General features: G+C 43.0%; 1 protein-coding gene across 11 annotated transcripts in view; it reads left to right on the top strand.

Moving 5' to 3' along the window:
• Positions 1-15609, top strand: part of zfhx3b (zinc finger homeobox 3b) — a 331901-nt gene that overhangs the window by 260505 nt on the left and 55787 nt on the right. For all 11 annotated transcript variants that reach the window (XM_058089529.1, XM_058089531.1, XM_058089533.1 and 8 more), the window contains one exon: positions 15134-15365. In XM_058089529.1, the coding sequence (XP_057945512.1) occupies positions 15134-15365 (232 nt within the window). The remainder of the gene's footprint in view (positions 1-15133; positions 15366-15609) is intronic.

Below are 15609 nucleotides of genomic sequence, written 5' to 3'. Positions count from 1 at the left end.
AAACATATTTTTCTTGCATTCCTTTTAACCCCTCAAAAACCCCTTTTTAAATATAATATCAACACATCAAGTCAGCGAAGTCCCACAATGAAAACATCTGGATAATTGAAACATAAATCCTCGCTTCAGATCGCATATCTCTGTCACTAATTAGGAATTTCCTTAATCTATGCTCGTTAGCTTGGTCTTGCCGTACTGAAATAATTTAAAGCATAAAGGCTGTCAGTGCAGCTACTGTCAAAGTGAAGACTCTTGGAGCAGTTCAAAGTTGGAACTGGTGAGTGCTGGAATCCAATTTATGATTCAAATGATTGATGGGGAAAACTCGCTGTCCAGGCAATTGTTTTATTGCCGTCAAGCAGTTTTTAATTCCATCATCATGTTTGTTTTCCTCTAAGAAGGATAGCACAAGAAACTACTTTGTCCATTTCCATGAGTCTTTGTGGAGCGGTGGGGAATGGGCCACAGATTTTTTTTTTTATTTTTTTTTTTGTGAAGAGCTTGAGAGGCCGCATAGGTATGAATGTGAGTGTGAATGGTTGTTTGTCTATATATGCCCTGTGATTGGCTGGTGACCAGTCCAGGGTGTACCCCGCTTCTCACCTGAAGACAGCTGGGATAGGCTCCAGCATACCCATGACCCTAGTGAGGACATGCGGCACAGAAAATGCATGGATGGATGGAAGAGCTTGATAAATGTGTGAATCTGGGATTTCTTTTTCCTTTGTTGTTGTCCTTTCAAGGGTATTTTTCTTTATTATGTATTATGTATTGTATAAATAACATTCATTCGTTCATTAATTGTCTACCGCTTTTTCCTCACGAGGGTCACGGGGGGTACTGGAGCCTATCCCAGCTGTCTTTGGGCGAGAGGCGGGGTACACCCTGGACTGGTCGCCAGCCAATCACAGGGTGCATATAGACAAACAACCATTCACACTCACATTCATACCTATGGACAATTTGGAGTCACCAATTAACCTAGCATGTTTTTGGAATGTGGGAGAAAAACGGAGTACCCGGAGAAAACCCATGCATGCACGGGGAGAACATGCAAACTCCACACAGAGATGGCCGAGGGTGGAATTGAACCCTTTTCTCCTAGCTGTGAGGTCTGTACGCTAACCACCAGACCGCCGTGCTGCCCGTGCAAATAACAATGTTTATTTAAGTGCTGATTTTGTTCAGTGAAACAATGGATTCAACTATATATGGTCAACTATGGGGAATATTCATAAATCTGTTGAATCTTAATTAATTTAAAAAAAAATTGAGACTCTCACTGGTGTAGCCTGATGATGTTTGATGATGCGTCATGTGACTTCGATGTCAATGTCTGAATGTCCACATGAAAGAGAGATCGCCTCTAAGGGTGGGTGCCTAATGCTTTTCAAATGAACGATCCAGCAATGGACTGTGCCCCGTTTTCAACTTAACTTTTAAATCATTAAACATGATGAAGCCATCTCCACAAAGTCAGGGGTTTATATACGAAAATCAAACACCATCTGCCGTCTCTGATCAGACGCAACAGCCATCAGGCCAGGGTTACCAAGGCAGAACAGGAAAAGCCATTAACTGCCAATCACTGCATCGATCGACAAGCCGGCTCACCACCATCGCCCCCTGTCCGCCTCCACCCACCCCTGCCCACAGATAACACACACAGATTTTATGCATCCTTACTGTACAGCGCGCACACACACACACACACACACACACATGGCATTGCATTAACATCTGCTATATGCTGTTGTTACTCTACATCCACAATGCATGATAACAAACTGGTAGAATTGGTTTCAGTCTTTCTTGGACCTACTTATCTTTTTAATTATCTAGAGTGTAGATTCCAAGATCAACATTCTGCACAGGTTAGAGTAAGCCTGTCTTTTTTTTTTAATGGCAGCTCAGCAAACATAACGTAGCTTTAGTATCTCCTCATTGATACAGTGAAGTTCAGAATGAAAACGCACTCTCCACCCAGTTCAGTCTTCCACCACAGTTTTGGGAGTCAACCCTTAGGAAACTAACAGTGAAGGGTTACAAAAAGAAAGATTGATTCCACTCTCCCTCTCTGTTTTCATCCACATTTGTAGTAGTGAGGGTCATTAGAAGAATATTTGCCCACTTCCCAATTTAACTGAGATGCTATGTATCAGAGTGATCTGGATCAGAGGTCAGGGCTGAGGGGAGCAATTATAGAGCATGGATCAGAATCACAGGGCATGTCCCATCGTGTGTGTGTGTGTGTGTGTGCTGTTGGCAGAAACAAATAGGTGAGCTAAAAGGGAAGCAGAGGCCACATGTATTGAACATAGTGGTATTCATTTATTGAGTTTTGTTAGTGATCAACTAGTGATAAATTAGTCAGGGGAACATAAAAATGAATGTTCCCAAATTCAGGTTTAACATATAATAACAGGTCAAATATAATTTTCAGAGTTAGGATTTTCAGATTAGGAGTATTAGGAATAACAAGTACTTTTCTCATAGGCTACTGTTTAACTAGCAACATTACTTGCATTCATTTAATCAGAAGTATAAAAAAATCAATGCAACATCTAAATATCCCATGATATTATGTGAACACCTGCGGCTTATAGACACGTGCGGCCTGTACATGTCCAAATATTATTTTTTTATTCTTGAAAATAGTACTCTGGAAAATATGTTAGTCGGATGACCAAAATAGTTTGGTTTACTTTTCACACGTCAATGTGAAGTCCCAGTTTACATGCACTCTGTCTAATGTGATTGTTGGCCAAATGATGTGTGCCTCCGCATTGCCGGGGGCAATTGTGGTGATTTTTTTCATTTGTTTATTGTGGGTAGAGGAAGAGGAAGCTACATGAGCAACAAGAGAGAAGTCATTGGTGTAACGGATAATAGAACTTTCTACAGCTCTTTTGTGTTGCCTGTAAGGTTTGAATGTGTGTTTAAATGACATCTGCTTTGGTTCTTGTGGTAATGGTGCTTCTCAGAGGCATAGAAAATAAATTTAAATAAATTATTCTTAAACACTGGATTACACATCAATGACGTTTTGGAGATTCCATTCTTACTTTACCAAATAAAGTACAATGAAGGATAATTGAATTCATGCAATAATTCCTCTTTGTTTTGTTGTTTTTCTTTGTGCAAAGTAGTGTAAACGTACATACTGTTGAATTAAATGCACTTGGAATTTCAACTACCACACATAATCTGATTGAAGCTGACAGTGTGCATATTCCTTATAGCTTTTCACTAGCTCCTCTCTCTATTGGTCTGATCCAGTCAGTATTTCCAGGAGTCTATATTCAGAGCAGATATGATGGATGAAGCGTCTGCGGTGGCCTCGTCCACATAGATGGACGACAGGCAGCAAGGGAGGGATTGAGGAGAAAGGTTTGGAGAGATAGAACCCAGACCGTCCATTTTACTTGTTCATCTTATAAATATTTGTGTAGCTGATTCATAAACAGTTGAACAAGAGATGAAAGTGAGCGGCGGTGTGTGTATATAAACTTTTTTTTTTCTCTCTATTAATGACAATGCTATATACAATGCTTCCCATTGGCTACTTTGAGTTCATGCCCAGTGTAGTTTCTTTAACTTGACTTTGTATTCAAACTTTCAGCATCTATTAGGCATCTTTTTTGGTGTATTTCCTGCAATGTGACAGTAGCTGTGAATTGAGGAACAGTCACTGTGTCCCCATGGTGGTGTGCTAGCATTTGTCACAGTGGACAGCTGCACATACTGATTGTAGCAGCCAGCTGGTCAGATGTAACACAAAGGCCAAGTCTCCTGTATGGCGGTGGCAGGGGATTAGGAAAGGGGGGGTGAGTCCCTCTGTGTTTAGCCTGTGCTTGTTTGCTGGAGAACTCCTGACCATATGTCAAAATATTATAGTGTTGCAAAAGCAGCAAAGTTTATATACATGGCGGCCACAGCCATGGTGCAAAATGTGGGTGGAGCAAGATCCACCTGTGGATCTCTCCTTGATTAATAACAGCTTTAGGAGCGATGAAGATGGCTGCTCACTGACCACTGTGGACAAAGTCATTCCCCACTTTTGTCCCAGAGCAGACCGGGAGTTCTCCGTCTGTGTGGAGAGGCCTGGTGGAGATGCTGCTTTAGAAGACCTTGCACGGGCCAGTCTAGATGTTCGAATAAGGCGGTGTTTATATATTTATATTTATATTTTCTTCCCCCTCACCTGTCATGTCTGTAATTGTCAGAATGTGTTTGGATGCATGCAAATATTTTAATAATTGGAACCATGTTCTTTTCTGAGCTGATGACATCTATAGGCTTCAGGGTGGAAGCTAAACATGTTCTCCACCTATATGTATTGTTTATGGCATGTGAGCCTGATCAGACAGGCAGTGATCGTAGGAGGAGTGGGGTGAGCGTAGACTGCAGATTGTTTTCGCGCTGCTGTGTCTCACTTTGTGCGCGGAGAGTTCAAAGTCCTGCTCAACATCAGAGAGCTGATGCTGAGTGAGGCTGACTAGCTGCAGCCTGTGGTCTGTGAAGGGTTACTGAATTATTACTGACGGTTTCGGGGGTAACTGTCCAACCACAGGACTGAGGAATATTAATCATTTATTTGATTGTCCGCATGTGCTGATTAATCAATTTGAGTGGGATCTGCAGGATTAACTACCCTATTATTCCCCCTGTAAGAACAGATAAGAGATAAGACTTTAAAATATCATATTCCATTCATCATTTATTTTTAGGTCCCTGCTGATGAAGGTGAAATAAAAACTGAGGCGAGATTAGGGTGAGCAGCAACACGGGGGCAGGAGGATAACAGTGGAGAGAGAGAGGGGGGGGGGAGAAAAAAAAAGTCTCTTAACTGCAGCTTGTGTGCTATTTCAGAAGATGGGTGAAAGGCAGAGCTTTGTATTTCCTCAATCCTGGCGCACAAAATCAAGTTGTGCAGCTGCGAGTGAGAGAGCAGCGAGGAAGGGGGGTGGGTAGATGAGCGAAACAGGAAGTTGATGGGAAAATGATAGCTGTCTCCACCTGGAGTACAGCCTGAGCCTTATGGTCGGAGGGAAAGCAAAGCAGCGAGCTGCTCCACTACGTTCTTACTCTCTTTTTTAGGTAAGTTTACATATTGCTCCACAGTGTTGTTACTCCTGTTTACCCCCTTCACTATCTTTTCAGCCTATAAATTCTCAATCTGCCAACTGTTTAATGTGCTGTGTCATGTGGTAATGCCTTTGATTTCAACATGCCTCCCTTTGTAAATACAAGAAGCCCTTAAAAAGGCTGTGGTTTCTTTACAAGCATGGCGCCCCCGGCGCTTTGGTTGGGAATGCACTGAGAGGGACTGGAAAAGTAAGTGAGGGAGTGCAAGGTGGTTAGAAACTGTATACTCTTCCCATTGCTCCTCTTGCCAAGTGCTCTCCTTTCTGCCTCTGGTTGCGCAGACAGTGAGTGAGAAATGTGAGAGGGAGGAGCATCTGCTCTCTCCTGGCTCAACACTGCGCCATAATTATGCACTTTTCAGCAGGTTTTACCTTTAACACTTTCCTCCCGGGGTTGAGATTAGTGTTCAGCGTGCTTGATTTACTGCACAATTACCCAACAAGAGCTCTATGTGATCAATAACAAGGAAGGGGCAAAGTGGTAGTCTTTGAACCACAGTTTAAGGTGGGTTTCCAAGCAGTTATGTGCTGTTCGCCAGTGTGTGATGCCAGCCTGTGAAATATATATTAGATGTTATATCAGCAACGCCACTTTTTTTTTTTTTTTTTTTTTTTTGCTTTTCCAGCTTTCTAAAAATCACTTTGCAGCGCTCATCCACTGTAGTGGAAAATAACATATTTTTCCTGAGCTGTGCTTAACTCTGAGGTCAGCAGCGAATTGGCTAATAAGGACATTGCTACAAAATGTTGAATTCAAATCCCAAGTTGTGGATTCTTGTGATCTCCTTCACGTATAGTGGGAAATGAAGTCCATGATGGCAGTTATTTTGGGAAACTCCGCTGACTAGCCATCACAAGTCTTTCCAGGTCTGCGGTGCGTTTTGCAAGCGTGATCGAAAGAAAACGGCCTCTTCCAATTAGTCGGGTCGCTGTTTGATTTTTGGTGATGACAACTACATCTCAGCAGCAATTACACTGCAGTGGGAATGATGAGGATTTAGTTTATTGATCTCTTATTGATCACCCTGGTCAATGAGCACTTTTGTTTCTTTCATATGGAAAGTGAAATTATACTGTTTTTTTTTTCTTTAGCTAATAAGCAGACTCAATAGATTCCCCCTGTTGATGTGTTTTGCCACACAAGCCCATATGTATTAGTGACAGAGGTGATGCTCATGGGAAAGACTGGTGAGACTTCTCAGGGCACCATTTGTCAACACAAGTATACGTCCTCCCTGTGGGGGTCAAAAGGTGAATATTTAACGGAAAATCATCTAAATGATTTCTGCATTGGGCAGCAATGGTTAGCAATGTTGCACCACAGCAAAAGGTTTTGCGCTTGAGTTCCTGCTCATGCCTTTCCCTTTGGACTTTACATCATCCCCTCATGCTTCAGTGAAGAGCAGCTCAATACACGGGTCATCATTCCTCACTTTTGGTGAAGTTGTAAGATTTTTCCTCATAAATTCTGTCATGCCATTCAAAAGGTTGTCCATGTTATCATCTTCTGCTTATTCGAGGTCGGGGTCATGCAGCAGCCTAAGCAGGGAACCCAAGACTTCCCTCTCCTCGGCTACTTCATTCATCTCCTCCTGGCGGATCCTGAGGCCAGTTGAGAGACATACTTTCCCCAATGTGGCCTGAGTTTCACCGAGGTCTCCTATTGGTCGGATATGCCCCAAACACCTCTCCAGAGAGGCATCTGGGACGGATCCTGACCACATGCCTGAGCCACCTCATCTGGCTCCTCTCAATGCGGAGGGGCAGCTGAGTTTCTCCCAGATGACAGTGCTTCTCACCTTATCGCTAATACTCATTCCGTCTGCTTGTACCCTCATCACTGCCCGAAGCTCATAGCCATAGGTCAGGTTAGGAATGTAGATTGATCGGTAAATTGAGAGAGCTTTGCCTTTCGGTTCCGCTCGCTCTTTACCACAGTAGACTGATGCAGAGTTCAAATCACTGCAGACTGAGCACCAATCCGATTGTCTATCTCACATTTTATCCTTCTCTGACTTGTCAACAAGACCGCAAGGTACTTAAACTGCTCGACTAGAAGCAGGATTTCATACCCAACCTAGAGATGGGACTACATCCTGGGCTTGAACTTGGACATGTTTCCATCTGCTTCACAGTCGGCTGCGGACCAATTCAGTGAGAGGTGAAGCTAACGGCCCGATTAAGCCAACAAGACCACATCATCTGCCAAAATGTACAGCATCATGAACAACTGGAGGATGTCTAGTTGGATACATTGTGCTGGTCGAAGGTCATACATTTGTACCTTAAACATAATCAACTGTGATTTTGTTTTCCTGTTTGTAGAATTGGTTTTCGTAACAGGAAAAACATTCAGAAATGTATTCCCACTTTTTCTTTTCAATTTATAGACTTTAGCAACCAAGTGCACTGTGAGGTCTCCACTCATCTAAGTTGCAGCTTTGTGTTTTCCCAGTAGAGAAGTGCTGACCGGTGGAGCTGGTGGGTGTTTGGTGTACGAATTGTGTGAAGAACCCTCAGCTGCCGTTTTTACTCTCACCCAGCACTTCATACTCCATGCAAATAAGCCCACATATAGACCCACTCTGTGCTTTCACCTCCACTCAACCCCACTCATTAATTGTCATTTTAAGAAGAGGCACCTCTCAAAGGCCGTGTTGCTTTTGTCATGGCAATGCTTCTAATAAAGATAGCTGCATGAGACGAGAGTTCAATATTGACACTATCTGAGTGCATAATCACTGTTTTTAATAAGATTGTGTGTATCCAACTTGCACTCCGTCTCTTCTTAACGTTTTGCTATAAATTTTACATAAAATGAGATACAGGATAGTTAGAAAACATACAGTGTTACACAACCTTATTGCGTAACCTGAAGCAACAACCAATTAAGTCTTAATGAAATATTTACACTACCAAACCAAGGACACGAAGGGTGAAAGCAAGATAATATGAGCCCGAGGAGGCGGTATTCTGTGTCTCCTTTCTACTGTTGTGTTGGCAAAAACATGGAACAGGAGCTCAATGAATACAAGCTGGCTACAAAGCAAAGAACATGGGCCAATTTGTAATCATGGCTCCTTGTTTCCCCCGGGGGGCTTTTCGGGTCATGCTAACCAGTCAAATATCGGAAGTGCACATGCCGTACTTGCTCACCTCCATCTTAAACAAATACTTTTCATTTATATTTGCTGACTGGCCCAGCAACTTGTAGCAGTGAATCTGCATTCACGTCCATGAGATGTTTGTTCTCCTTGACTAATTGTGTTTGGGTCATGTTGCTGCTCTGCATTTAATTCCTATTGTATGCATTAGTCATTTCAAGTGTTTTTTTTTTGTTTTGTTTTTTTTTCCTGTGATTTAATCCAACACCCCTTCATTCCCAAACTCACCATCTCCTCAATTTGCACTGTATATTTTTCATTTAAATGTAACAGACACATCAAACAAAAGACACCGTTAGCAGAGCTAAACACACCTTCATTAGCTGGTCTGAAGAGATGTGTTTAGTTCTTGACGCATTGCATTTAAATCACATACAATTCACAGATGGACTTAACTACTACGTTTGACTCACGGCTTTATGTGCCTACAGGCAAGCATGATCTAGGTCATTATCATTACAAACATTCTCAAAAACAGGAAGCGCCGCACTGGTGTCCCGCGAGCCACACTAAATGTCATTCATATTGAAATTGTGTTTGCTGGCCCAACTTCATAGCCAGAAGAAAGGGTGTGGTGTCAAGTGTAATAATATTAATGGCTTATGGGTGCAGTCGTCTTGTTGTGAAGATTCATAATTTCAGCAATCATAGTGTGAGTAGGTTTTCAATGAAGTGTCTTGCTCACAGTGCCCACAATGTATTTTGTTTTTAGGAAAGCCCCTCTCTGTGTCAGTATTATTTATCGGTAATTATTCCACTAATTTTACAGTAATGGAAGAAAGTTGTGACGTTGTTTCAAGCAGGTCCTAATTTATCCCATTCACATTCCAGATGTTACTTTTCCAACAGTTTGTTGTCTACAATTGTTATTTGGGTGCCCCCGCTGTCTCCACCTTGCCCTTGCCCCCTGCAGGCAGACTCATTGTACTACAATTTTGTCAGGCTCCTCCCAGCATGGATTTCATAAAGCATCAGGAGGTTAAGCTGTTAATTAGCTACCTTCAGAGAAGGCCAAGAGCTTGCTGATAATTTGCTTTCTCTTTTCACTTTATATGGGGATTGACATCATTTCCTGTCTGTTGTGGTGTCAGTGCGGGTGTGTTACAAAAGCAAGGCCCAGCTCATTAAGAAGTGGGGAAATGTGTTTATCTGGATCCGATTACAAGTGCACATTATGTATGTATGGCCATGCTTATCCAAATGTTCCTAATGAGCGAGACCCTGGATGGCGGCGAGGGGCTCCTGTGGGCATAGGCTTAGGCTCGTTATCACCACACAGGGGCATCGATCTCAACACGGCGTGCATGCTTATCCCCCTCCTGGCCTCTCTCAAAGACACTGACTTGCACATGAATTATGTGGACACATTGATCATGTGATTGAGAGCCATTGTTTAGAACCCATGGTCATTATTGAAAGAGGGATTACCCAACTCTTGTTTTGTGTGTGAATATGGACGAGTGTATTACTCAGCTACTTGTCACAGCACATATACACTTGTCTTAATTCACCTTAGATATGCAACCTCTACACAAATACACACACACACACACACACACACAACAATTTAAACAATCAGCATGACCCAAATGACTGCCTGCATTGATTGCCTTCCTTCCGCAATTATGTTCCCATTGTTTACTTTGTAGCATCTTACTCATTCAAACAGAATTCAATAATTATTGCTTTATTTAATGTTAAAGTAAGTACGAGTGGTGGGTGTGGGGCACGAGTAGATGCTGTGTATTTACACCCCCCTGCCCTCCTATACTTTGTTTTATCACTCTGTGGTAAAGGCATCAATTTTTACCTCAATGTCCAGTGGTCTATTTTGTTTCCCACTTCCCAAAGATAAATACGGAGCTTGTTTTATTCATTAGTCATGATGTATAACGAAGGAGAGGAATCACTTTTATGAAAAATAGACCATGATACAGAAGAGAAAGGACACAAGTGGGAACCAGATACATTAGGCTTTACGGAGCCATTTCAGCCCTGGAGTACACGCTCTTTTTACCGCCATAAGCTGTCTTTGAGGCATGTTGCAGCTTGCTGGGCCTAATTCAAAGCAGCCACCATACTTGGCACCCAGTAGGGCATCTGTGGTTGAGAGCTGTTGTTCGTGCTGCTGGCAGACCCGGGCTCCCAGGCCAAGCTCTGCTTTGCTTCGCTAAATAACCTGCTTTCATTCCAGGGGAATCCCGGAGTGCAGACCTGTGGGAAGCGAGTCACATTGAGTATACAAATGCAATAGCTGGGTGCAATGCAGTCATATTTTTACATATAATGTTTTTTTTTTTCGAATAGAGCAGGAAACTACACTTATATCTATAGACTTTTGCATTCCAAGAGTCAGTCTTAAACCACAGCATTTTTTTTAAAGCCCAACAGGCAGATTTTATCTGTGAAAACATTTATCCACGTGTAAACCGCTACCATCACTAGGCAGAATGAGAATGAAGAAATGTTGTTGCTTTACTGCATGTGTCAGTTCTTTAACTTGTGTTTGTGTCCAGCTGCCATTCAATGGAGAGAGGTCGGGGGAGAATTGCATAGAAATAGCAAAGCAGAGCCTGTCTGGCTCTCTAGTAGAGGACATTTGGCAGCTCCCCTACAATTGATAGCTATTTAGCTCACAGATAGTCATCTGTTTTAATGCATTAATTTTGTATTAACAGCACTGCCAAATTTAATGGTAGAAATTAGAGTATGAACTTAATGGCATGTGGTTTTGTACACGCGCACAAGTCTGTATGTGCGTGTGAATGTGTATATATTGATGCTCATTTTGTCTATACTTTTATGTGTGTTTGTTGTGTGCGCATGCTGTATTATAAAGCTCCATCGGGAGCCATTCTCTGGAATTACCGTCTCTCCGTCTCCCATCCACCCTTCCAGTAATACCCACCTCCATCTTGTGTGAGTCGAACTCGCTCAGCAACCGCACTGTTTTGTGTTAAAGGTGCACTTTTACTTGCATGTTTAAGTGGATAGAAATGCAGATCTATGCGGTACTCCAGGTGGGTGGTGAAACTGATACAGGCATGTGGTGCCCACTCAAAGGGCAAGGTGCACTGTGGAGATGTTAGAGAGAGGATGGGGTGGTGCCCACACCGCCCCACTACCTCTTTACCTGTAAAAAGCATAGATAAACTCAGCCTCAGCCTCCACAGAAAGAGGGAAGGCGCTCTATTGCAAGGGAACTTTGACAAACCATCATAGCCTTTTTCAACCTAGAATAGCCACTCGAGTATAAACTGGAGCAGTTCATGAAAACGAGAAATGAGGAAATATTCTAGCATGTTGATCTAACCCACTTTTGATTTTGAGCATACTTTTTTATTTGTATATAAAATACATGCAACCATCTTTAGGAAAAGTCTGATCGCTTTTTTGTGAGTTTGAGTATATAATCCTCCATCTTGGCAGTCAAATTCATTAATTAATTCAGCAGTGCAAAATGTATCTTGCTTGACTTGCTGCTCAGAAAATGGAGACTTTTCTTCTATATGGAGGGACGGCAGTGACAAGCACCTTCCGGCTCATGCAAATCCCGACTTCTGCAAGATGGAGAGCATACTATGACATTTCTATGTATTATGTTGTCCAGTTAGCAAAAATAATGATGCCACACTTTAGTATTTAATACTAATACTAAATACTCATACTAACAATAAAAAAAAATTGAATGAATTAGCACATTTGAGACAGGCAAACCCTCACTGACCTAGCAAGCAGCAGTGCTCCACAGCACGCCCTCTGTCGGGGCCTTCACAGAGCGATTAGAAAGCGCAGAGCCACGCAGAACAACTCCTTCCAGCCTAACATGACTTTTTCATTAAGCTGGCAAATTCCTGCACTCCAGTTGGAGGTGATTTATCAACTAGGGGCTTCATTGCAGATTCATAGGAAACAGACACAGGCTCTGTCTGTCTTGTGCATTATGTGAGTGCGCACATGTGAATGAGACCTGGGGGTAGGGGTTGGTGTCAGGGGATTTGGTTTACTGTGTCCAAACTATATTTGCACATTTTCCAAAGGCAAATCATTTTTGGGGAGTTTGATCTTTTCTTCCACTTCTGTCATTTTGCCTTGGTGGATACTAAAATAGCGAGGTTGCAAGGCCCATCTCGTTGATCATCTTCCCTGACTCCAACCTGCCCCCGGCTAGCCGGGGTCATGGCCGGAGCAGAGGTGGTGCAAGTGCCGCTTTGCAGGTATAAGTGTTTGATGTCGTAGACAGAGCTACAGGCGCTGGAGCAGGCCACATTTAGCTCTGCTAAGGCCATGGACCTGACCAGTCAGACTCGGGGTGAATTATGGCTGATGCTGGAGCAGGCAGTCTCAGGTTTACTCCTATATAAACCCTGGGCTTTTTTATGGGAAACTATAAAACTCCCAGGATTTTTTTTCCCTCTACCTCCTGAGACTGGCTTTGAAGTTCTAGTCAGGTGCTGTCATTTTTTTTCAACTTGACTCTATGTAGATTTTTGGAGCTGTGAGTCATTTGCAGCAAAAATTTGTTTTAATATAAGACATCTGTTTGGCCTAAAAGCAGTTCGCATGATGGATTTGGTGTTATCTATAACCAAATCTGTCTTTCAGGTTTGTCTACCTCACTTCCAATGCAATATTTGTGGATGAAGGTAAAGCAGCAGGGGGAGGACAGGGAGTTCCTCATAATATCCAGCAACACCTCTTTATGACATCATGGATAACTTAGAATGAGGAGAGAAAAGAGGGCACGCAGAGACAGAGACACTTTTACAATCACCTAATAAGTCTATTACACTGCACTGTGGGGCTAAAAAAAAAAAAAAAGGCGGTTGACAAAAAGAGCTTTCCTTTTTCCTGGAAGCAGTGCGTTAATACATATTTTAGGTGTTAAACAGACAAATATGAAACAAAAGAGAACGGAATACAATAGTCTGGAAATCCCTGCAGCAATTTTAGAATATTACCAGAACGAAACAAATAGTAGGGGATTGCGACACAAGCTTCTCAGGGAGGTTTAACTTTATTAATATGTTTTTTTTTCCACCTTTTCAGTTTGTAAGCATTTGATTTGAATGGAATGATTCAATTGCTATTGTGTGGCAGGACGTGATGATCAGTATCTTCTTCTCTTCTAGCCTATTAGGATGGTAGAGTGATGTGTTTTCTTACGGAGGCTGAGACTTCGCAGAATTAATGAGACAACATGTTTGTTTAATGCCTTGGTCAAGTTACTGGGTTGTACATGCGCAGTCAGGTACACATGCAGCGTTTAAGGGGCTCCAAGAATAACTGTCTGCACGGTGGTCAAGTGGTTAGTGTGCAGGCCACACAGCTAGGAGACCCGAGTTTGATTCCACGTCACTTCCTCTGTGTAGAGTTTGCATGTTCTCGCCGTGCATGTGTGGGTTTTCTCCGGGTACTCCGGTTCCCTCCCACATTCCAAAAACATGCTAGATTAATTGGTGACTCCAAATTGTCCATAGGTATGAATGTGAGTGTGAATGGTTGTTTGTCTATATGTGCTCTGTGATTGGCTGGTGACCAGTCCAGTGTGTACCCCGCTTCTCACCCAAAGACAGCTGGGATAGGCTCCAGCACCCCCAGCGACCCTCGTGAGGATAAGCAGTATAAAATAATAAATGAATGAACAAAGATAACACGTTATAACACTAGGTTTATTGTTGTGGTTGTAGTTTAGAATTGCATCATACTGTCTATTATTATGCCCCCCCCCTATTTTGGCTAAATATATAAATCACTTCTCACAAGTGAAAAATGGTTAATCTGAAGTCAGCATTATTATATTTGAAAATGAAGATGTATTTTTCATATAGCTATTTTGCAGGTGTGCGTGTTAAAACAACCCTGAATAAACGGAAGTGAAAAAATTATTGGAGAATTAACAGGAAACGGTGTGCTGATTGACATTGATTGCAGCCACATCAAATCCCCCAGCTGGGTTCCAGAGTGAGATGTTGGGGTGTCACATGACACATGTGAAACAAGTGGCCGTACACACGGGATGAGACGAAGCAGTCACTGTGATACTTTAAGATAATGGTCAATAAGCATCTTGCTCACACGAGGCGCAGACTTGCATCATTGATTGAGCCATGCGGGAGGTAATTAGACTTGGTGCTGTGATGTGACAAGACTTTGTGGAGGTATGGCGTCATTTGAGGACAAAGTTTGACACCGCCGGTTAAAAGCATGCATGGGGCCCGCTGTTAACCCACGGAGGAAGTGACAAGGGTTGACAGGTCAATACAGAGACTGATTTACTGTCCTCTGATGGTCGTTGTCCTGTTGCGGAATGTTCCGGTCACCCTCCTGCCTTTCCGGGCCAGCGTGCCTCACTCTATGATAAAGCTGGGATTTAACTCGCCTTGATCAATATTTAGTATCCCATGCGTGAAACAGGCAGATGTTTGGAGTTTCCTTTTCAGAGGCGGGAGGCTTGTGTTGAGTGAAGGGAATCAATGCTCCTTTCCGTCTGCTCCACTGTCGAGCCTCACAGCCTCAGAAGAGTGGTTGATGCCATTCCTATCCCCCGGTGAGATTTGTGTGCCCCTCCCAAGGCCTCTCCTGTCCTGTTAGCGCACTGATACAGACACTCAATGCAGACAAAGTGCGCAGTCTAAACAGTTGTCCTGAAGTGGAAGAGGTCTGGATGTTAAACAACAGGACTGTGATTGGGAATTGATTTGTTCATTTGGCAACTGTGTGAGCAAAAGTGCCATCCTCAAGAACCGCTTTCGCTCTCTGTCCTCCTCCTTGCCTCGTGCTTTATCTCTCTCTTGCTCTTTTCTCCATTCCCTCCCACAGCACCTGCAGCAGCACGAAAACGCAGTGGAGGGTGATGCCTGCTACTACCACTGCGTGCTGTGCAACTACTCCACCAAGGCCAAGCTCAACCTGATCCAGCATGTGCGTTCCATGAAGCACCAGCGCAGCGAAAGCCTCAGGAAGCTGCAGCGCTTACAGAAGGGCCTGCCGGAGGACGACGAAGACCTCAGCTCCATCTTCACTATCCGCAAATGCCCCTCGTCAGATACAGGTCAGAATTCTTCTCATATAGCATCTTCTTACATACACTCGATGGACAAAAGTTTTGGGTTAACTGAAAATGTAGACTTGTCGATATAACAGCTCATGGGAAGACTTTCGACAAGATGCTTTCGTGTCTCTGTGGGAGGTGTTGTGCATCTGTGTTGTCAAAAGTCATTGCTGTAGGACCTGAGAGAGGACCTGCTCTCTCTCAATGTCTGTTGAAGTTCATCCCAAAGATGGAGTTGAGTTCA

The sequence above is a fragment of the Doryrhamphus excisus genome, chromosome 12 (genome assembly GCF_030265055.1).
Source record: "Doryrhamphus excisus isolate RoL2022-K1 chromosome 12, RoL_Dexc_1.0, whole genome shotgun sequence".
In the NCBI taxonomy this organism is placed as follows: domain Eukaryota; kingdom Metazoa; phylum Chordata; class Actinopteri; order Syngnathiformes; family Syngnathidae; genus Doryrhamphus; species Doryrhamphus excisus.
Note: the sequence above shows the minus strand (reverse complement) of the source record. Positions and strands in the feature narration are given on the sequence as shown.